At 39.5% G+C, this 22,340-nt stretch overlaps 1 protein-coding gene across 6 annotated transcripts in view; it reads left to right on the top strand.

Moving 5' to 3' along the window:
- NR3C2 (nuclear receptor subfamily 3 group C member 2) overlaps window positions 1–22,340 on the top strand; it is a 191,875-nt gene that overhangs the window by 43,522 nt on the left and 126,013 nt on the right. The window contains exon 1 of one of the 6 annotated variants that reach the window (XM_040064078.2): window positions 21,633–21,814. The exons of the other annotated variants lie outside the window; for them this stretch is intronic. Within the exon in view, the coding sequence (XP_039920012.1) occupies window positions 21,807–21,814 (8 nt within the window). The 5' untranslated portion in view covers window positions 21,633–21,806. Of the gene's footprint in view, window positions 1–21,632; window positions 21,815–22,340 lie in introns of those variants that run through there. 6 annotated transcript variants of the gene reach the window in all.

The raw sequence follows: 22,340 nt of genomic DNA, 5'->3' as shown, positions 1-22,340 counted from the left end.
ATTAAATTGGTAGAATCAGGAATTCAGGATAAATCAAAGCCTTTTTGTAAATGTGAAGACATTCCATTTAATATAAGCTGATGTTTTCCACTTTGCATGATTAGGCAAATGCAAAATTAAGTAACAGAAGTCAAGATTAGACACATTTTGAAGGTTTGTTTGTTTTTAAAGTGTATTCCTCTTCCTAGGAGAATGTACTTCAGGTAAATATTAGATCTGTCTGTAAACTGGAAAATCAACTTCTCATCTTGCTTAAAAGGTGCCTTTGTAGTAAGGGCAATATAGTATCATTAAAATAGTGTTTTCCATAAAGAGAAATGCAATGTCATGCTATATTTAACTACTTTGTAAGACCCAAGCTGTTGTGATGAGAAAATGTCAATAAAGTTTCTAGTATTAAAATTTATTTTGCCAGCCTATAACCTTCTTTGGTATTTATCACTTGGAATTATATACTGGTTGTCTTCTTGAAAGAAGGCTTAGAGCTGACTTTAATAATTTTCAAAATACGAATATCATTGTAGGTATCTCATGATAACAAAGGTACCAGTTGTATTTTTGTTAGTGTAGAGATGGTTAAAAGATGTTATTTTGGCCATCACAGATCAACATATATGTATATTTGTGAGGTAAAAAGTAGCTGTTTGTTGCATGAAAGATAACGGAGGTTTAAAAATTCCATAGAAATGGGGAGGTGAAAGTTTCCTCATGTCTCCAGCTTTATGCCTAGAGGCCTAATTCTGTAGCTGTGCCTAGAGAGTGCTGAGCAGAGTGGGATGTAATGGAGAAGATGCTTTAGGACCAATCCTGTAGCAAGACCCATCTCAGCCTCAGTCACCACTTGGGGCATGGCATGTCCTGAAGGGCAGCTGCTGGCTGCAGGAGGGTCGCTGCTTCAGGAGAGTGGTCAGACCTCCAGGGCAGGGGTGTGTTTCGTGGGGCACAGGTGTATCTGCATGAGCGTTTTGGTGTGGGTTAGGAGTGTTCTCCTGAAGCAAGTCCGCTCATTGTCCCCGCTTCCTGCCGACGTGCGCGCCTTGCCGAGCAGGCTCCGAGCGCGCCGGGCGGGTTTCGTTTTGGGTGCTGCTGAACCAGAAGATGTTTCCCCCTGGGAATAGCCACTCAGTCGGCTAGCAGGACCAGTCTGGTTGCAGCTGAAAGTGAAACCAGACTGATGGAAGCGTGGACACTTGTCCCCGAGATCAACCCCTGCGGAGCTGTGCTGCTGGCTGTTGTCACAGCCTGACTGCTGTCACTTGTCCCTGTCTCAGCCAGGGACTAACAGCAGGTGTCTAGGGAAGACAGTCAAAGTGCGAGCACGTAGTAGTGCTTTCCCAATATATTTTCCCAGCTTTCAGCAATCTGAATCTCACAAACTTCCTGAAGCAGAGATGGTTATCTTCAGTTTAATAGCCTGTGATAGATTTTTCTTCCATTAGTTTGTCTTATTGTTTTGTAAACCCTGTGCATTTTTTATCATCCACAATATCCTGTGCAATGAGTCCTAAGGTAGAACAGTGTATGTGTTAAGAAGTACCTTCTTTTTGTTTCTTTTGAATTTACTACCTGATCATTTCACTTGATGCTTCTTTGTTCTTACCTTGTAAGAGACAAATGATTCCTTATCCACTGCCTTTATGGTGCTCCATTTATCACAGATCTCTTTGATACTACCTTGATTGTTTATCTTCCAGGCTGGAAAATCCATGTCTGTTTAGTTCCTTGATCAGAACCCATTTCATACCTTTGATCATCCTTGTTCTCCTCTCTGCCTTCCCTTGTTCTGTTGTGTCTTTCTGAGACTGGAGGACTGCATGCAAGCTAGAAAACGTATTCATTGTGCAGCGTCTGTTGTTTAAATGCTGGCTTGAGGATGTGTTCTGTGGTGCTCTACATTTCCCATAATTTTTAACAGTATTTGCTTTTTTATTTGACTGCTGAAAGTAAACCATCAGTCTTTTATAAATGTTCCCATTGAACACAAGATCTTTCCCTGCCGTGGTAACAGCTCACCCAGAGCCCATCCTGTATTCATAGTGTTGGGGTTGTTTTCCTCCCCACACATCCTCCACATCACTCCCTACGATTCTTTATACCTGCCAGCACTGAGTTTTGTCTTCCCTTTTACAGTTTAGTCTTTTGCTATGTGATATCAGTTGCAGTTCTCTCGGTAAGCCTCTGTTTGTGTTGCTGTGAACGACTTGGCATCAGTAAGGTAACTCTTTCTGCGCACCATTCTTACCTCTTCTTCAACCCATTTATCCACCTGTATCCTACAAAACTCCTGTGGAATACTGGTAGTGACCTGTTTTCATAGAGAAGCTGAATGTTTCATACCATCTTTTCTTTCCCATTTTTTAACAAGTCGTGTACTTGTTTGGAGATCAAACGAGTGGATTGATCTGGTCATGTTTGTCCTCACATACAACGAATCTCTAGCAGTGTTAATGGATTTATGAGGCAATTGTTCAAATGCCATGTGGACTCTTCCCCAGCACATGGTATCAAGCTCTCTGTTCTTCGTAACAGTTCCTATCAATTTCCTCAGTGCGTACATCAAATTAATTGTTTTCCAGATCCTCCTGAGAGGTCTGTTAGGAGCTTGGCAATGTGTTTGCTATCTCACACTTCTCTGGTGCAGAGATGGGGCTAAATAAGATTAACATGAGCAGTAATAGCTCAGCTGTGTGTACGTGAGTTCCTGCAAAAGCTGAGGGAGCACCATCTCACACTTGTGGTCTGTTACTATTTGTTTTGGCCATATTTCTCTGCTGACCTCTATCGCTGATGCTTAAATTTCAGGCTGATTGTCAACCCAGAGACAAAAAATCCTACTCCAGTCAGGGGATCATCTACCTGACTTCTTCCATAGCAAGTACAGAGGGAAAACATCTTTTAGATTTGTTGTTGTTTGTGGATTTGTTTTGTTCAGTTCTACTTCTTCAGCTTTTTTAGCTCTGTCGATTTATAGGCAGATCTGTGCCAGGGTTTCTTTTCAGACAGAGATAGATTAGATAATCCAGAGACAGAAAGGATAGACTTTTCGTTTTTGGGACAGTCCCCTTCTGTTCCCTTTAACCCCAGGCAGCAAGAAGGGACCAGTGCAGAGCTCAAGCCTAAGTCCCTGAGTGAACCTCCTTCAATGATGCACTGGTGAGGGGGAGGAAATTGATAAACTTTCAAGTTGTGTGGGTATTTTTTTTGTTCATTGCTGTTTGTTTTGAGTGGGTTTTTTTGTTTGTTTTATTGTTGTGGTGGTGGTGGTGGTTGGTTTTTTTGGGTTGGTTTTTTTTTTTTGGTTTGGTGTTTTTTTGTTTTGTTTTGTTTTGTTTTGTTTTGGGTTTTTTTTTTGGTTGTGCTTGATGGGCTTTTTGGGGTGGTTTTCTTGTTTTAATTCTCTTTAATATTTCCCCTAAAGACAGCTAGGAAACTAAACATGTCAGTTATCTTAGTGCAACTTTACAATTTTATAATTAAAGCCACAATGGCAGGAAATGCAGAAGTTTAGGTTTCAGTGGCAATATTGGCCACATATGGACTGTTTTAACTTCCTGCCTTTCAAAATCAATTCTTATTTACATACTTTGTGACCTACATTAAGAACCAAGAGTCAGGCAAAACCTGATGATTTTTATCCTAATGATGCTTCTGGGAAGTTGTGGGGAAAATAAATTGTTTGGTTAAGAATTTAAGAGGGAGAAGTTTAAGTGATTTGCTGTATTTTGTGTATGAAGCTTATGGAACTTGTGAGTGAATGCAGACTTCTGAGTCCTATCCCAAGGTTAATATGCTTAACTGGATTTTGTTCCCAGTCATATTTAGTGACTTTGCTGAGATTCTTTGTAAGAAAACTCCCTGTAAGCAAGGGAGAGCGAAGAGGAGAAGAAAGGTGTTTGGATTATGAGTAACTCTCCAAGGAGACCTGAAGGTTGAGGAAAGGGTGGGTACTGTGAATTCTCTGGAAGACAAGGGTGTGGGCACGTCTTGAGAAAGGTCAGAATTATCTCCTGGGAGACAGCAGGTGACTTACATATAACTGTGGAGCTTTGTCAAGGGGACCAGGTGAAAACGTGCTGCTCTGTTATACACAAGGTCATTTCAAACTATGCTAATAAGTTAGAGATCATACACTGCAGGAAAGCAGGATATGAAATCCCTTAACACGCCCTGTGTGTTAAAACAATAGGCATGAACAAAAAGGGAGGGAAAATAAATGGGTTTGAAGCTCATTTTTGGTTTTGTTTTCAGCTGGTTCATTTAGAGGAGGCCTGTAGGGAATCTGCATGATGGGAATTTGAGTTGTATTGCCCTTCACTAACATAACTAAGAGGGCAGAAAAACCTGAAAGTGGAGAGGTTTTGTGACAAGCCTAGAACTGAAGGGTGAGGTAAAGGACCAGTTGAAGACTGGCTTTGAGACTGAAATCTTTGAAGTTCAGAGGCTATGCAAGAGCTAAAGTTATTTTCACCAATACCTCTAGAATCTGTGAGGATTGGACACGAGGCAGCAGTTGGAGGAAGTGAAGTTGCGGGTTGCAGACCAAGTATCTTGGCAGGTACCTGTGGGGAGGGTGTTTGTGCAATGGGCACGGGGCGTGAATGTACTCATCAGCCTCCTTAAGAGAAGTGCTGGTCCTTCAGGAGGTGCTTGCAGACGTGCCCAGCTATTTGGAGTCTCAGAAATTAATTGAACATTTTAAATTTTGTTTAGTTAATAGGTAATTTCTGCACTGTGTCAGTGTCGATGGTTAATTACTCGCACATTTCATTAGGAAAGCAAAAGGAGATTGTGCCTGGTCCTTGGCGTGATCTGGTTGGTGTTGGCTGTCATGCTGTGCTGAAGTCAGGATTGCTCTTCTGACTTAATATATTGTTATTACTGCATATGGTTCTGTCATGGCCAGGACGTTCAAGTCACTGTGGGATTTTTATTTCATTTTTATTTGTCCCATAGTTTTAGCTCAGCAGTGAGTATATGGTCCACAGAGCCATTCTTTTTCTGTCTTCTGTCATTTTCAAGTAACCTCGAGTGTGACTCCTTTATATTATGAATGGTATGTATTTCCAGTTGTGATGTAATGGTTTGGCTAGTGGCTGAGATAATGAGCTGAAGGACTCAAGCTGATGATCTCATCTTTCAGCCAGCCAGACTCTCTAAATTTTTTTGCTAATCACTGCCCATAATGAATACTCATTTACCTAGAATATTTCTTGGTACTTTGAAATTTTTCATATCAAGCATGGGGTGAAATTAATAATGAATCAAATGGGACTTTTTTATTATTTGAAAGAATTTTCTTGTACCTTTTTAGGGTAGATTTATTTCTCTGATTCCTACTGTACTGACACCTCCCTTGTTCCCCCCATGGCTTTAGAGATTTCTTGAGCAGTGAAGTCCAGGCATAGTGTTCGTTAAGGTAAAAAGAGGGTTTTTTTTCTGAGCAAGAGTATACATCTGATTATGCAGAGCCTCTCAGTGCACTAAAAGTGCTGTATGGCATGTTTCATAAAAGTAATATTTTAGTGAAGGAGGATCTCATATGACATTGCTTTTCATCATTGCTGCAAAACACTGACATTCCTACTTGGGTAGGAGCCACAGCACACAGATTTGTGAAATAAATGTTTATAAAACCAGAGTTTTCAGGTATTTGTGTGGCCTTTTTTTTTTTTTTTTTTTTTTTTTTTGTCATGTTTATTTTTCTGGAGTTGACTGGATCAAATTGGTTTAACTCTGCGTGTAATATGTAGATTTTTAGGTATATTAAAGGTCTGTATTCATCCCATGGGGGGATTTTTGACTGAGGCATCCAGGTTCACCATGCAGCTGCTGTGGTCGGCATCTGTAATCCATAGAAGCAGGGGGGTGCTGCCAGAGGGTGGTTTGCAGGTGCCTGTGTTTCTCTTCTCAGAGCACAGATAACGAAGAGGAGAGCAAGTATCTTCCTTTCTTTTTTAGTTCTGAAGTGCTGTCATCTTTTCAGCAGTGGGGTTTGGCATTCTACCTCCAGAGAGGTTTGCTCAGTCACAGCCTAGTCTGTGTAGGATGCTGTTCTCATATTCTTGTTTTTTCTTGTTAGAGCTTTGATAATGTGACTGTCAGGTTGGCATCTTGCTCTGTTTTGTATCTACAACCAGCAGAGCTTCATTTCTGCATCTCTGTCATGTACTAATGAACTGAGTCTTGAATTCTGCTGTTGCTCCTTGAAAACTAAGTGCCAAATTTGTTTCCACACAGAGCTCCTTCACTCAAGATGTGAAGTAGATTCAGATGTGCTAGCAAATACACTTTGTAAAGTTTATCTTTCCCTGCTTTCTGGCTACTGGTGGAAAAATTTGATTGCAAGCCACTTTGACTATGCAGACTTCATCCGTGCAGAGGTTTGGAAGAGCAATAGGGTGGCTTTTTATCATCAATAAATAATTCCAGCAGCATGTGGCACTTGGAAATTTTAAACGCTGATAAAATGCAAACTTCCAGAAGATGCCAGTATAAAGAGAGATGTTAACTTTCAAGCTATTTTGCCCTTGCATTAGTTCAGAAATTGTAATATTCAGAAAAGATGTCTCTGCTAATTGTGTATTACGGGATGCTTTGTGGCATGCTCGACAAACCCAGCCACGTGACCTTTGTAATGGGACTGGACTTCGCGGATTTTGCTGCTCTTTCTAAAAATGAACATTGAAAACACATTAAAGGATTTTGCAGATAGCCTTGCTGTTATCAAGTGACAAGTCTGGTGGCAGTCTGTGGTGCTTTTAGAACCAGCTGTGGAGGGGATGGCATGGTTTAAGGCCGGTTGTTTAAGGTGTTGTTAGAAGAGCTGGCTGACAAAACACAGAAAGATTGTTTGAGAAGTCAGTTGTTGATCCATATCAATGGCTGCATTCCCAATGCTGCTTCAGTACTTCATTGAAATCAAGAGCTGATCTTTTGGGATATAGCAGATTGCCTGTTTTTACCTCCTTACACGTACGCTACTTATACTTGTTTTAGCTAAATTAGCAGATGAGTTTAGCCTGCCCTTTGTAGTCACCCACCACCTAGACATACTCCTGATTAATTGAGAGATGCAGGGGTTGAGTAATTCTCTCCTTATGCTGCTTGTGCTTCTGACTGATTACTTTTCTGTAATTATTTACAATTATATGAAAGTTAAACAGTGTGAGAGGCCTGATCTCTCGTGATACAGTCAGTGCATCGGGCCCAGGAACCAGCCATAAGGCAGCTATTGAGCTCTTGGATGAAGAACTGTGATTTCTCCTCCTAGAACTCAGTACCAGGGGTGGGAATGATTCTGGCATAATGAAAGTGCAAAAGTTTGCTTCTTGGCTTGCAGCTGATGAGGTTTTAATGTAGCCCTTGGATAGGCAGAGGAGCAGAAAGCTTTATAATTTTTGACAACAGACTTCTATCAGATTTATAAAAGGAACGGCAGGGCAGGGTTACCTCTAGCAGCAAGGAACTGGGATTGGTTACTTGAAAGATCTCTCCCAGTCTTACATTTTCTGTTTCTGGCTAGAGGAGAAAGATGACCTGGCTGCATGAGAGAGGTTTGTGTTGTCAACAGAGAGAGCCTCTGAGAGCGGAGCTTTTCTTTTGCAGGGAAAAATGGAAGTTTTTCCACAATTCCCTGTCTGCTCTATGTTAATATACACTTGATATAGTAAAATAATTTTCATGATTTTATGGGGGAAAAGATATTTTCCCAAATATTTTAAAGGCCATTTGCCATTTAATTATCCAAATAATCTGCTTACATTAGTCTGTAACTCACAGTCCGACTAAATACTCAGTCAAGAAAGATTTGCCAGTGCAGAGAAGGAGCACTGGAGTGCTAAAAAACATCTGAGTCGGGTAATAGCCAGTAGAAATAACGCTTATCTGCGCCTTATTTTAAGTAACATAGACTTTGAGACTTTTAACATATACTATTCTATCATATTTATTTTCCAAGGGTTTGTATTTGCTCCTGAATTTTCTTCTCTTATAGGTCATTGAAAGTTCTTTAGAAGTGTTTTTTAGTTTTGCTATGCTTAATTCATATAAAAATCTCAATGGGGAAAAATGGTGCTTCTGCTATAATAATGATATCCCCCACAAATGGAAGTTTTGTTAACTTACTGGCTTTGTTAAAGCCCCTTGAGGGGCTTTGAATTTATTCATCTTTGAGTTTATTATACTTCACACATTTGATTTTTGTTTCATTTACAGCGATCAATTAGGAGCTGAATTTTGTCTTGAAATTAAAAAAAAGAATATTTTGAGTGCTCCTAGGTGCCATTTTGTGTTTGTTATGTGTATCCTTACATAGTCATATAGATTTTGTGGTAATTTAGAGAATTCCATAAATAAATGATAAGGACATTTCAAATGATACAAAATTTCAAACTATTTAAATCAATAATACATTTAAGAGTAGTGAATAAACAGTTGTATTTGTTGGGTAAAGGGAGAATATATGATGTGATAACTGCTGTGTGTGCAAAAGGTATCTTAAAACTTTCAAGTAGCATTTGCACTGTTTTGATTTCAGTAGAAGGTCAAACGAGTTTTAAAAGGAAAAGTTCATAATATTTACCGAAATGTTGATCTTTCTACTGGAATGCATTTATGTAGTTTGTAATACCCATTCTTTATTCCACTGAATATTGTATTTAAAAGTATAAAATGCAAATGCATAAAGAAAGCACACAGTTGAAATGGTAGGAAATATTGCTGCTTGGGTAAACTAAGAAAATATTTGCATTCTCCACTCACCAAACACCTCCCTTTTACCAAAAAAGACAAAAACATACTATCTGAGTCATTGTACTGCGGTTGCTAATATAACATTTTCCATTAAAAGTCTTTACCAGTGAATGTAGGAACTATGAAAGTTTTTTACCAAGAAAAGAACATCACATAAGGGTTAATGAGATTATGGATAAAATGTTAGCTCATAATGCTCTTTACATAATAAAGATGCCCTTTGATATGAGAAAAAAATAACTGAAAGTTAATCTTGAACTTCATCTGAATAAAAATGCAGCTTTGCTCCTTATCACTTCGGGAAAAGCTTTTTAACAGAATCCAACTTCTTTTTTTTTTTTTTTTTTTTTTTTTTTGTTTCCCTTCACATTGCAGAGGGAGCTTAGGTTATACTTGGAGACCGAATTAATTTTTCATGGCAAAAGCTAAAATTGAAATAAATATTTTGAAAAAATGAAGGAGCAACCATCATTCTCGGGTTATATATGAGAAGTTTCAGGGTATATTGTTTTGTTTTGAGTTCAGGTTTTGCTGTGTAGTCGAGTCTCGCCTCTTCTAAGTCGTATTCGCTCTTACTTACAGACTGATGGAATACATGAGAGCTCAATATGCTTCCATGTGAGAACTTGCTGGCAAAATAAGAGCAGTCTTTGGCCAGAGTCTGAGTCATAGATATGTTAAGTCATATCTAAACTCATTGGAGGAAAAGAACGGAGGTCAGTTTTCGAAATACAACTAATCCATAAGTAAGCTTATTAGTTATTCATCTTTCAACCTTTTGAAGTAGGTGCACGTTTTTTTGAGGATTGGCTTCTTAGGAGCTCTTCTTAAAGCTTACTTGGCAACCTAAAGATGTAGAAAGCCACTAATTGTGTTTTATGGCTGCATTAAATACTTCACTTGCAAAAAGCCACAGAGATAAAATACCAACCCAGAGTAATGTTCTCAGGTCACTTGGTCCCCACATGTATGTAGGCATACAGGTGCTCAGCGTACTGCTGTTTTGCTGGCTAGTATTTCTAATGTGCCTCTCAAAATGGAATATAAATACTGGAGTATTTTCATTTTTCATGCTGTTTCCTGTGTCTAATCCCGTGGGATGTGATGTAGAGCCGCTAGTAAAGTTTGTTTGTTTTTTGTAGGCTTGGAGGGGGTGGAGGGGCAGGTGGGGGTTACTTGCATTTCCTTAGACATTGTTAACTATGTGTTTAAATGTTGGACCTGGGCCAAGAAATTCCACCTCATAATTACATTTGTGGTTTAGTGGCAGAACATAATACCACTGCCTTTTAACAGCAGATAGAGGAGAACACGCAAAACAACCCTCTTGTCTCTCTGTGAGGCACAGACCTCAGGGATAAAGACCTGGATTTGGATACAAAAATCACATTCCTAAAGTTACTTTCAGTGCCTAAGGGAGATAACAGAACAAATGGTTGATTACTAAAGTACTTTTATGAAATGTTGTTTCAAATATCTTAATTCTGGGTTATACAGTAATATGTTAGATTATTAATAATGAGAAGGAGGCCGTGTTGCAGTAGGTCAAGTTGCTGACTTTCAGATCAGTTCTCTTCTATTTGGACAAAAAAGTAGCATCATTACAAATGCTGGAAAATGTGTGTTCAGAGTAGTACTCTTGAAGCCCTGATACTAATACTATATATTGAAATGAGGTTTATTCTTCCTTTATTTCTTTGCATTTAATTTCTGGACATGGTAATTCATTACACTCTGTGTCTGTAGCTTTGCAGCTGTAGGAAACACAGAAAATCAATCCACCAAAAGGAGTTTTCCTGCATTTAATGTGCTAGCAGCTGCCACACCTCATTCAGTAGGAGCCTCCCAGCTGTTGTGCCAGAGGGGGAGCTCCCAGAGATGTTGAGATCTCACTCACCTGAAAGTCAGAATGCTCGTTCTGGAGCCAGCAAAGGTAGTGCAGTCATAATAAAATAACAGAGAGCTGTACCAGAGCAAGAAGTTAAATAATCCCCTCGTATGTATTGGTTGCACATTTGTATGTATTAGTTGACTGCTTGTGGATGGAGCAGCTCCATCCACGGGAATCCAAGAGAATTAGTGGCCGTGTGTAATTCTACAAACCAATACCAAAACCTATTAAAGAGAAGGGGTCTTTTTGTCCCAGTGTGGTCCTGTTCCAAGAGCCCAAGATGCAGCAGGAGCCCAGTGTTCATGGAAAGAGCAGATTATTAGTTCTGCACACAGATGTATTTTACTGGGCTTGTTTGATGAGCTCGTCTCAGGTAAAACAGATCTCTCTTCTGTCCAGGCATTAGAAAGTATCCATTAGATACTTTCAAATAAAATGTTCATGGCCCTGTGCTAGTAGTACTCGTGTTAACATGTAAAAAAAAAAAAGAAAAAAAAAATAATTCTCCACATATGTCTCCATGAGAATTAATCAGGAGGAAAAAAAAAAAAAAAAAAAAAAAAAAAATAAAAAAAGAAAAAAAAATAATACAAAAGATGAGCTTAACGCTATCCTACATTTGTTAATGTTTTTAGGATTAGGTTGTTCTCACACCTCTGGCAGGTCTTCATCTTTGTGTTGATACAGCAAGAGTCTTTGATACAGCAACAGTGCTAAGGATGGACTTTTAGGATCTAGATTTTCAAGGTATTCAGACACCTGCAGATGACAACAGTCCTGGTCAAATTTTTTAAGGTACATAAGCAGAGTGGATGGGCCTGTGAGTGGTTTGGTCTCTAGTCCACTTAGACTTTTGTATTCCCTATACATGCATTTTAAGGTGCTGAAAAAACCTGAAAATCCAGTCTTAGAGGCCACATAGAAGCAGATTAAACTTTCCAACCAATATTTCTTACATATTTTACTTTTAGGAGGCTGCAGTGCCAGTCTTCATACCTTTTGAACTGTTTGGCCATGCGTTGGGAGGTGTGCTAGATTAATCTCTCTCTGTGTGAAACGTGTTTTTATAACAACAATGTGAATTTACTTGGGAAAGCACAAGTGGCTGTAGGATTTGAGGCATAGTTTACCCCAGTCTGGGCTTAATTCAGCATGTAATTAAACACATTTTTAACTTTAAGCATATGAATAGTTCTAATTAAATTAATGGCTGTCAGTGCATTTGCGTGATTCTGCCTGCCTGAAACAGACTGTGGGATTAGGACCTTCATTTAGAGGTTGTGCTTTATAGAGTGCCAGAGTTCATCCCTGCCCTTACTAGAAACATTAGACTGTTGTAGCATCTGAGAATCAATATTCCTGTTACAGAAAAAGATAAATGCCAGGGGTTTTTTGTAGCTTTTCTGAAGGCTTTCACCTGTTCGTTTATACAGAGTGTTGGGAAAACAGCGCTGATAAGTAATAACGAATGTGGTTTTGTGGTTTCCAGTCTGCCACATCAATGCTCTGCAAATGAGTTTGGTTTGCAGCAGGCACTGCATATTGTAAGCTGTTTCTGAGGCAATATTTAAATATACTTCCCTGGCAGCATAGAAATATAAATAAACATGCGGTGTTAGCTTGTAATGTTATTAATCTGAGTGAATTTCAAAAGTAGCTTACCAAAACTGCAGCGTTATTTTTGTTGGATTTGAAAGGAGATGTGCCGTGCAGATAGCAGTGTTCTATCAATCGCACAATGAAATCAAAGTGGAAACAGCGTTTGAAAAAGCCTTGTAGAGTTTTGTACTGATGTGCTAATCCATTCAGATTTTATTGTTAGCATCTGTACTGAGTGATTGGAAGAATTACCACATTAGGGGCCCTTGAGACAAGTATTACTTACATTTGTGTCAATGAATTTGATAAACGTATTTTGAAGTTTAGGGAATCAGGTGCTTAAGCTATTAATAAAAGTTAAATAATACTAAATGTGAGAATATGATATTACTGCTTGTTGTTGTTGTTGTTGTTGTTGTTATTACAATTACTATTATTAACATTACTATTATTGTTATTATTAAGATACTATTCCAGGTAAACACCCCTATGTTGTTTAGCTAGAGCTTCTGCATTTATTAAATGATAATGATATTTGTGAAGAGCAAGGAAGAGTATTGCATTATAAATTAATTAGCAGATAGATGACGACCTTCCACCGTTTCAACCAGCTGCATAGATTTGGTGTTGACCTCTCTCAAAGCTGTATCTTCACTGCTGATGCAGTTTTCCTGGTGTGCCAGGGAGTTTGTGGCAGACTGTCCTAATGGAATTTCCGTGCACATGGTGGCAGTGTGGAAGACCTCACCACACAGAAACAATACTTGCTCTATTTGCTTTTTGTTTGATAAGCCACAGTGTAAAAAGTGGCCTTTTTTGTTGTTGTTGTTTTGGGGTTGGCATTTTTGTGTTCATGCCCACTGATGAATGAGGTGCCTGTTGTCTGTGTGTATTTGTAGCATGCAAATACAACTCTGCTGTCGCACTTCAAAGAGGTTGTTTTTGTGCCATCGTGATGGTTTTAGTTAGCAGTGCTACCTGGCTGGGTATGTTAGGCTTGGAGTGATTAAGTTCGTAAACATTTTATGTGTGTGTGTGTGTTTGTGTGTGTACTTCAGCCACAAGTGTATTCAGGAATTACGGAATACTGAAGATCACACGTCCTGGGTAGAATGCGGGATTTCCACACCGTTGTTTTGCAGGGTGGCATTGCGTTCACAACGTTTGCAGCACGTTAAGCAAAGTGCATAACTGAATAAAATTAATTTTAAAAGCTGTCAGGACCAGCCAGATATTTTCCTGTTTTTCTCCACCACTTTTGAGTGTCTTAAAGACCTACCTTGCTGACATTTTTAAGTAAAGCAGAGGTATGCAGTTGAGAAAATGCTGATTTGTGCTACTTGTGCTTTACGTAGGAAAAGGTATTTCTTTCAGCAGGTTACATTTACCAAAATCCTTATGATGTGAAGGGTTTTTAGTGTTGATGCATGGGGTGAAGGCACCCCTGGAGGCTGCTGTGCAGCTGTTGCCAGCTGTGTGTTTGGGCAGCACTAACACAAGGGGACCTGCACCCCTCTCTTAGTCTTTCTGCCAATAAAGTCAGGGCTGGCCAGAAATAATTGCCTGTAACACAACAGCACATGATCTAAAAACTAGATGGATTTCATAAACAGTTATAAGAGTTACAGTGGTGTTCCTGAATTTTTTCTGGATTTTTTTTTTTTTTTTTTTTCTGTTACTAGAAGTCTATTGATGCAGTTGATGCATATTTTAAAAATGAGCCCTTTAAAGAGAAGATGACTGCGGCATGATTAAAACACTAAAGACTTGTACTGTTCAGTGGATTCTTCTCTTTGAGAGATGTATTCTAATAAGAGCTATTAAGAAATTTTGTGGGGTTTGCCGGAAGACTGGTTTATTTCATTTTATTTTCAGTAGAAAAATGAATGTATTTCTGTGGTGCATTTTATACAAGGATGAGCAGACACATGTTCCTTTTCTCAGAAGTCTTCTTTGTGGCTTTGTGAGAGGGCTGTCTGTATAACATTGGAATACAGAAATAAAATGTCTTAACAGTGGAGTTTGGTCTCGGTGCAAATATCTACAGACTAATCATGTTTGCTGCCTACACTGTGTTTCCTGTGGTCGTCTGTTAAATTATGATCTCTGTCACGTAGTTTAGAAGTACCAATTGCTTTCATATGGTAATGTGGAAAAGAATCATAGTTAAATAAAATGCTTCTTTGGCACTTACTCTTGGAAATACGCGATTGTGTAATTCCTAGGCAAATTTGAGTTGTGTCTTTAGGTATTTTAGGTTTTTTTCTGCGCTGTTGAATAGCTCAATAACTTCCTTCTCTCACAGCCCCCTTTTTTAGCCCAGTTAAGCTGTAGATTTTTCCTCCTTCCAACACACCTTTGTGTTTCAGGGTACTGAATAATTGACTGCTGTGCAAATGTTTTTGCCTCCCCTCCTCTTTAAGAGCCTTTCAGGCTGAAGCTGGGACAGAAGAGCCCCAATTTCACAGAGGCCTTTCCTCCTTACCCCCAGCAGGTCTGAGAACTGGGCTCACGATAAGGTTGAGAAGGAGCTTGGTGAGCTGAACTTTTCTTTCCATGCTTTCTTAAAAATACATTTCTTCTGCCTCTCAGCTTCTTAGATCTGTGCTAACCAACTGTATGGCCTTGGTACCTGTCTTCTTGAAGACTGAGCATGTTGAGAGTAGGGCACCCCTCGCTTCTGGACAGAATTCTCTCCGAGTCCAGGACTGAGAATTGCTGAAATAGCCAACACCACCTTTGGAAATTGGTTTGCATCCTAGAATTTTCAGCTGTAGGAGTTTGTCAGCCTACTGGTCTTGCCTGCTGGTGTCTTTCAATCATTACCCCCCGGTTCCAGCATCTTTGTGGTCCCGTAGAAAATGATTCTGTAAGCGTTTTGATTACCCTTTCCAGAGAGATTGCACGCTTCTTCCGTGAATGAGAAGATAGAAATGATGTAACAGATACTTAATTGCCTAAAAGCTTACAGAAGGTTTAGCAAACTACCGAAAATTCAGCAGTTAAATAAATAACTGGAAACATTACACTTTGGTGCACCTGTTTTATTTGAACATAAAGTTACTGTTTTGAAGAGTTTATGTCTATAGTTTAAATTGCAATATGTAAAACTGTTTTGTATTAAAAACAAAACAGTACATTCTTGCAAACTGGGCATGTTACACCAGAACTTTGACTAAGCAGTGATTCACAGCTATCCTCAAAAAACTGTGTCATGAGAAGTTGTAAAAAAGTATCCTACTAAAGTTTCATTTGGCAAGCAGAAATAGCTCTGCTACATTAAAATTTGTTTCTAAGTTCTGTCTAAAATGTGTGTGTGGTGTGTTTGTAGCATATGCTGTAGTTCAACTGTATTTTTAATAGCTTTGTAACTGTTTTTCTCTCTACTTTGCCATATGAATTCCTTTCAGTTTGAAAACTGTTATGCTTGCATTCATCCCAAGAAAGGAATTATTTTGGGACAGTTGAGAAAAATGTGTTTTAAGCATTCTGTTAAAAAAAAAAAAAAAAAAAAAAAAAATCACTTTGAGTCCTTAATGGTTGTAATTGAAAGTTTCAGGGAATAAAAGAACAAAGTCTCTGGCCCTCCTGGGGTGGGAGGACATGGGATGAAGCACTGCTGTGGATGCGAGAGAGCTTTTGTCCAGGTAGGAGGAGGATCTCTGGATGCTGCTGTACGATAAACCCTCACCACAGCAATCTTGATCTCCAATCCTGAAACAGGCCAGGACTGGCAGAAGGGCTGTAAGTTGTGAGGGGAGACTCCCTCATCACAAGGATTCCTTCTTTTGTGTGCTGCCGTACAAGGATGTAGGAAAAAAACCTTCCTGCAATCTGACATAAATCTGGTAGTCCAGTGGTCATGAGTAATTACATCTGTAGCTTCTGAACCGCCTTTGGGTTCCTTGATTTTTCTTTTCCTTTTTGAAGTTTTTTGGATGTTTTCTGACCCTCTACAATCAGGAAAAGTGAAGTTAATTCCCATGGGCACTTTCCCTCTCAAGGTTCCTCTGGAAGCTGGTGCCCTTCACAGCACCCCAGGACACCCCCTTGGTGCCAGGAGAAGCAGTGTGGGAATGCACACCCTGGTTTGCCTGTGCTGTTGATCAAACCTTAAGCAGAAAAGCCCGAGATGAGGGCACAGATGTGAGGACTTCTTGTGCCAGTTGATGGCTTCAGCTCACGTCTGCTGTCAGCTCATTTCTGTTTGATGCTTTTGGTGTTCTTGGGGACGGGGTGTGGGAGGGCAGTGTGGCTAACTGGAAATACGCTGCTTGGGGGACCAGACTATATTGCAGGAGTGATGGCTTTCTAAATGAAGAATTTCGGTCTCTCTTGAGAGAAATCAGGAAAAGGACCATAAAGTTCTCGTTGTCCGGCAGAAGAGAACCATCTGCTGGAGTTATGAACAGTTGGCTGCGTTTAATGGCCGGTGGTTGATGGTCTCTGCTCTAACGAGGAGGAATTAGTTTATTCAGTGCAGGTGATTGAAAGTGTAGGATAACACACCAGAAATATGAAAGGGAAAAAAAGAAAAGTGGTTAAAAGCTGTTTAAAAACAGAGATGTGGTTCCACAAGGACAGTATTTTTCTTTTCTTTTTTCTTTTTTTTTTTTTTTTAATTATAAATTTCTCAGATGTTAAAAGGCACTTGCACATGTCATGTCATGATGTTGGTGAGTCATTAACTTTGTCTTCAGAGAGAAACACGGCATTTTGGCACTTCCTTGTCTTTTTCCTTTCTTTCTTTGTGGATTTCCGTTTCTGTTCTGCAAACAGTTAGGATGAAGTAAAGCGTTCTCTGTTTTCCACTAGGTCTCATTTGCTACAGCTTTCTGCCTTTAAATTACTTCTGAACCACAGAATCTGGCAGGGTTTGTTGGAAGGCATTTGAGGACAACTACTTGATCTGGAGTACAGCCATGTACGGTACTTGAAGGCATAGAACAAAGCAGTATAAATTGAGATTATTTTACTAAATGTTTATGGCTCTCCCAAGACAGCCAGTAGAATTACAGAAAAAAAAAATCTTAATTAGGGCATAGCATGTAAATACTCACTTTTTATTGCATCGAGGAATGCTTTTACCTTCTCTGTCTTAAAACAAAGGCCTGTTTAATAGCTTTTCCTTAGTTGTGTCCCTAATCTAACATTTCTTGTCGAATTGTTGGAGTTCAAGTACATGTAAAGAATCGCTAATATCAGGGGTATTGAATAAATGGTTTAAGGAGGACTGGCTGGGATAGGAGATGAATCACGCTTCCACAACCCTGCAGCCCAGTTAAAACTCCATACTATATAACAAGTAAATGCAAATATTATTATTAATAATGATAGCAGTCATTTCAAATATTTTGAATCTATTTTGTTTCTATCCTGATGTATACCCACAAAGCCTCACCAGATCCTGTGTGCCCCTGCTATGCACTGCAGTTACAAGTATGAAAAACCAAAGGTTATTATGGAATTGAGAAATTCAAGCCATGCAAACTGTTTTGCAGGGTGTTAAGTCATCTTTTTTGCCTCTAATACCCATTAAGGTTTATGTTCTTCCTGCAACAAGCTCTGTGTGTACTCAAGAACTTTAAATATTTAGAAGCATGTTTTCAAAACTTGGCTAGTTACTTGAATGCAAATGAGGGGGATCAAGGTCTTTTGTACAGCTTTCCATTGGCAAAAGAAAGTGCCCATGCAAATAATGTAGATCAGGTTATTCCTAGGCGGGTTCCAATTTGCTCATGTTACAGGTCAAAAATCACAAACACAAATGGAGATTAGCTTGAACTCCTGTGGGACTTTGATAAATAGACAGTGCTGTGCTTTCTGTGTGTAAGTGTTATTTCTTGTAATAAAAGGAATGAATACAAACTTAAGGGTATTCTAGATGCATGGAACATCTTTGATTTTAGTATTAAGATGAATCTGTTGCTGGCAACAGTATGTTTGTATTTAAAACACACTTTTGAGGTCTTAACTAACAGTGTGGCTATTTAGTGTTTTAAATAAATGATATTCTTCTATAATTTTGTGGCTTCCCTGCCATTGGTAATAATGCCATAATGAAAATGATATGCAGCACTTGAAAGGTTAATGTTCCCTGTTTGATTAAAATACAACAATTACACCTTAGAGATGGATGCAGGTTGTTTATTTTCTGTGCTTCCTCTGTCAAGTTTACAGTCCTCCAGCTGAGGGAGTGCTGTGAAGTGTGCCATCAGTACCTAAGTGTCCCCCCATCTCGTCTCTGTATTGTGTATTTGCCCCAAATCATACCAAATGGCTTTTGAGGGGTCTGAACGCCTTCTCTTGCCATGGATTTAGTACACACAAAGCACTAGATACACATGTGAAGCACCCAGCATACTCCCAGGATCGTGTCCCACATTGTAAGAATTCATATTTGCAGGAACGTTGTCTGTGAAATCAGGAAGACACTTTCCATATATCCCTGGAACAATGTTTTGACTTGAGGAAACCGACAGTGTTTTCTTTGCATTGTGAGTTCGAGACAAAGGCAAACGCTGCCCTGACGGAAAACGCTACAGAAAAAAAGTAAAATGACCTATTGGTGATTTAAATTCACAGCCGTGCCTCTCTGCTTTAGTAACAGCACGACACATAATTCCGGTTCTGTTATACATCTTCTTAATGAATAGAATATTTCATGGAGAAGCAGAGTTCAGGTATCTTGTGGCTACCTGGGCAGAAGTTACTGTTGTGTCAGTATTATTTGAGCTACAGCAAGGAGAAAGGAAGGGAATCTGTTTGTACTTTGGTGAAGTCTAGAATGCTGTTTTTCGTACTCTCTAAGAACAGGTTGAAATCTTACGTGTTTTATTTCCTTGGGCCAAACGTGGAATTTATTTAGATCTCAGTCAGATACATAGTAACACATTCACATTCAGCAGTATGAAATTTCCCAGACTACTTTAAATGATGCCAATTAAGTTCACAGCTACATGAGTCACCTAGGATAAAAAAGAGAGGAAAGTGACCAAAAAAAGCACATAGCCATCTTCGCATGCTGAAGATTTAAGAGGTATGCCTGAATAAATACGTGTGAATTTTATTAATTTTATACTCTAAAGTCCCAGTGAAATACATGCTGATGAAAGGCTGCATGATTTTAAAAGGTAAACAGCAAATCCAGACATATTCTACTAATATTAGAGAGAGGACACTTAACAGGCATCAGACTTGGTTTTATGAAATGGGAGGCAAGACAGCTAAATGCAAAATTTTCCAGAGATGTTCCTTGTTTTGAATGTGCTGTCCAATGAGCTGTATGTAAAAAGAATTCATAATAAGCATACAATTAGCCAGGTAAGGTTCACCTCTTAGCACAGGTGCTCTGGAAAAGGCTGTAAGTGTTACATGATAAGAAAGTTTAGCATAAAAAAGAAAGGTTTAAAAACAGAACAGGAACAAACAACAAAAAAAGCCCTCTTCCTTTCTAACCTGGGTCAAAATACAAAGTAATTTTGCCTGGAAAAAAAAATTTAAAAGTGTGTGAAGGTGATTTCTTCAGAAAGTTTATATTTTCTGTAAAAGCAGAGAGCTGTTTAAATACCAAGGAGAAACTTGGCAATGTTCAATTTTTTCCCGAATTCAGTTGGACTGCAAAAGAATGAGAGGGAGAGGAAGCAATTAATGTCATTATTAAAGATATTACAGTCCTGCCTGCAGTGCGATACAGTGTCAGTGCCTGACTCAGTGTCAGAATTACTGTATTTGCTGTAGAATACCTCCCTGCAAGGCGCAGGCATACATTTATGTGTACTGGCAAAATATGGACGTGGGTAGAATGTAACTGTAAAGCTACAGGGAGATGTGCACAGGGGCTACTTTGCAGGCAGAAAGGGAATGAAGCACATTATGAGTGGAATAAAAGAAAAAAACACATCTGGAGTGCAAAAGCAGGAAAGGCACGAGTATTTTTGTTGTCTGCTCTGACCTTGGTACGGGCAGGATAAAAACCACGTGGGGTTTAGTGGATGACTGTAAATGAGCGCGTGTGTAGACACATAAAGGTGAGAACCAAGGAGAGGAGTCAGTCTGGAGAAAGGGAATTCCAGATGGATGAGGCAACAGGCGCTGAAGGGCAACCCCAGCTGCACGGTCATGAGGATGGGACAGGGAGGAATGCATGAGTGGGCACTATTGGGATGATGGACACAATGTTGGAGAGGCAGGATGGAGGGGGGCCAAAAAGAGGTTTTTAAAAAAACCCAGGATGCTAAATATAAATAGTATTCAGACATTAACTGTGTCACTGTGATATAGTTACGGCTGTTACATTGTTTTGGTCTGGAAGGACAAAAATTCAGTCCTTAAGGTTACAGTTTATAGGGGCTGAGGGACAAAGTTAAAAGAAACACAAAGTATGAATGGAGGCAGGAAGTAACAAGGCTATGAGTAGTGATGTAGGTGGAACAGGTTGCTAATGAATTAAATTAATGAACCCAGTTCTATTTAATTAGTTTCAAATATGGAGTAATTTTGAAAATTCCAAAATAAACTTTCAAGCTTTTTCTTAATCTAAACCTGAAGAGATTGTGGTGTTGTTTTTGTTATGTTGGGTTGGGGTGGTTTTTTTTTTTGTTTGTTTGGTTGGTTGGTTGGTTGGTTGTTTTTTTTTGGTTTTTGGTTTGGGGTTTTTTTTTTTGTTTTTGTTGTTTTTTGAGGGGAGGGTTTTTTTTGTTTTTTTGTTTGTTTTTGTTTTGTTTTAGTTTTTTGTTTTGGGGGGGGTTGTTGCTTTTTTTTTGCTTTTCCTAGACCTTCATATTCACTAATGTATTTTCAATGTATCTGTTAATTTAAATGTGTTATCTCAAAGTCCATTAATTAATTAAAAAAAAAAAAAAAAGTCATTCAGATTCTGTAATGTGAGTGTGTTTTAAATCCCTAGATAAGTTTATTAGGACAAATTGCATTTCAAATCTTGGACAATCATTGTCTTGTATTTATTGACTGGAGGAAAAAAAAAAAAAAAGTGTAGAATAGCCGATTACTGCTGGTTGAAAAATGTACTAATCTAATTTTCAGGTGGTAAAAATGTACGCATAATTGAATTTTAACCTAGTTGAGGCACTTAGCAGTGCCTTACTGACTTTTTTGTCTACACAGAAATTTGTGCAAATAATGAAATCACTTATCTCTAATATTTTGTAATTGTAGCCTGTGTTCTCCTTCAAATCACTGTTGCTGCTTTTTTTTCCCCAGGATCAAATTCACAGGTGACTTACACTCCTTTGCTTGCTCTCCGCAGCTGGCATGGATTATTCTAAAAAACTTTTGCTCGTAACCCGTGATACCGCAGACAATTTTCTCAATGCTCAGCAGCTGTGAGGAGGCTGCTTTGCACGGAGTGAAGTGCCCTCTCTCGGGGTGGGCTGGCTCTGCTGGCTGACCCGCTCCAGCTGGGAAGCAGCAGGTTGGAAGGGGGCTGAGGACATCGCTGGGATGCAGGCAGCTGGTGGTGGGGGGGATTCGCTCCTCCTCCTCCTCCCCACGGAGCCTGCGGGGTCGGCAGCAGGAGTGGTGCTGCTGGTCATCCTGAGCTGGGATGGGCAGGTTAGTAATCTCTCCATGGCAAGACCTGGAAATGTTGTTTGGCAGTGTGCTGGGTCTCCCTAGGCTGGGTCAGGTGTCTGCAGAGCGCTGATTTGACCAAGCGGTGAATGTGCTGTGGTGGGGGGCCAGTTTATGTGCTAAAACTGATGCTTTAGATATGGGGGGCTGCAGTGGTCAGAGTGTGCAGCACCTGAGCTTCCAGCCTCTGAGGGTCTCCTCTTGTCACTCCTCCCTCAGTTCCTCTGGTGAGTAGACGGTCAGGAGGATGCTGGAGTTTTTGGTGGCTGCAGTGGCCACGTCCCTGTATGGGAGAGCAGCTTCTGAGGCAGGGGAGCAGCCTGGGAGTGCTGCTTCCCTAAATTGGCTGGACTGCCCTGGAGGTTCACCTCCTCAGACTGCAACAGGTCCTTTGGGGGCAGGATGAAACTTCCACGTTACCAGGTTCTTTCAGCAGTTTAAAAAAGGGTCTATTGATGTATTGATTGACTTGGCAAATGGTGCCAGGAAGGTAAAGGTGATAGGAAAT

Source organism: Hirundo rustica, chromosome 5, assembly GCF_015227805.2.
Source record: "Hirundo rustica isolate bHirRus1 chromosome 5, bHirRus1.pri.v3, whole genome shotgun sequence".
NCBI classification, from domain to species: Eukaryota; Metazoa; Chordata; class Aves; order Passeriformes; family Hirundinidae; genus Hirundo; species Hirundo rustica.
This window is presented reverse-complemented; position numbering and strand designations above follow the sequence as displayed.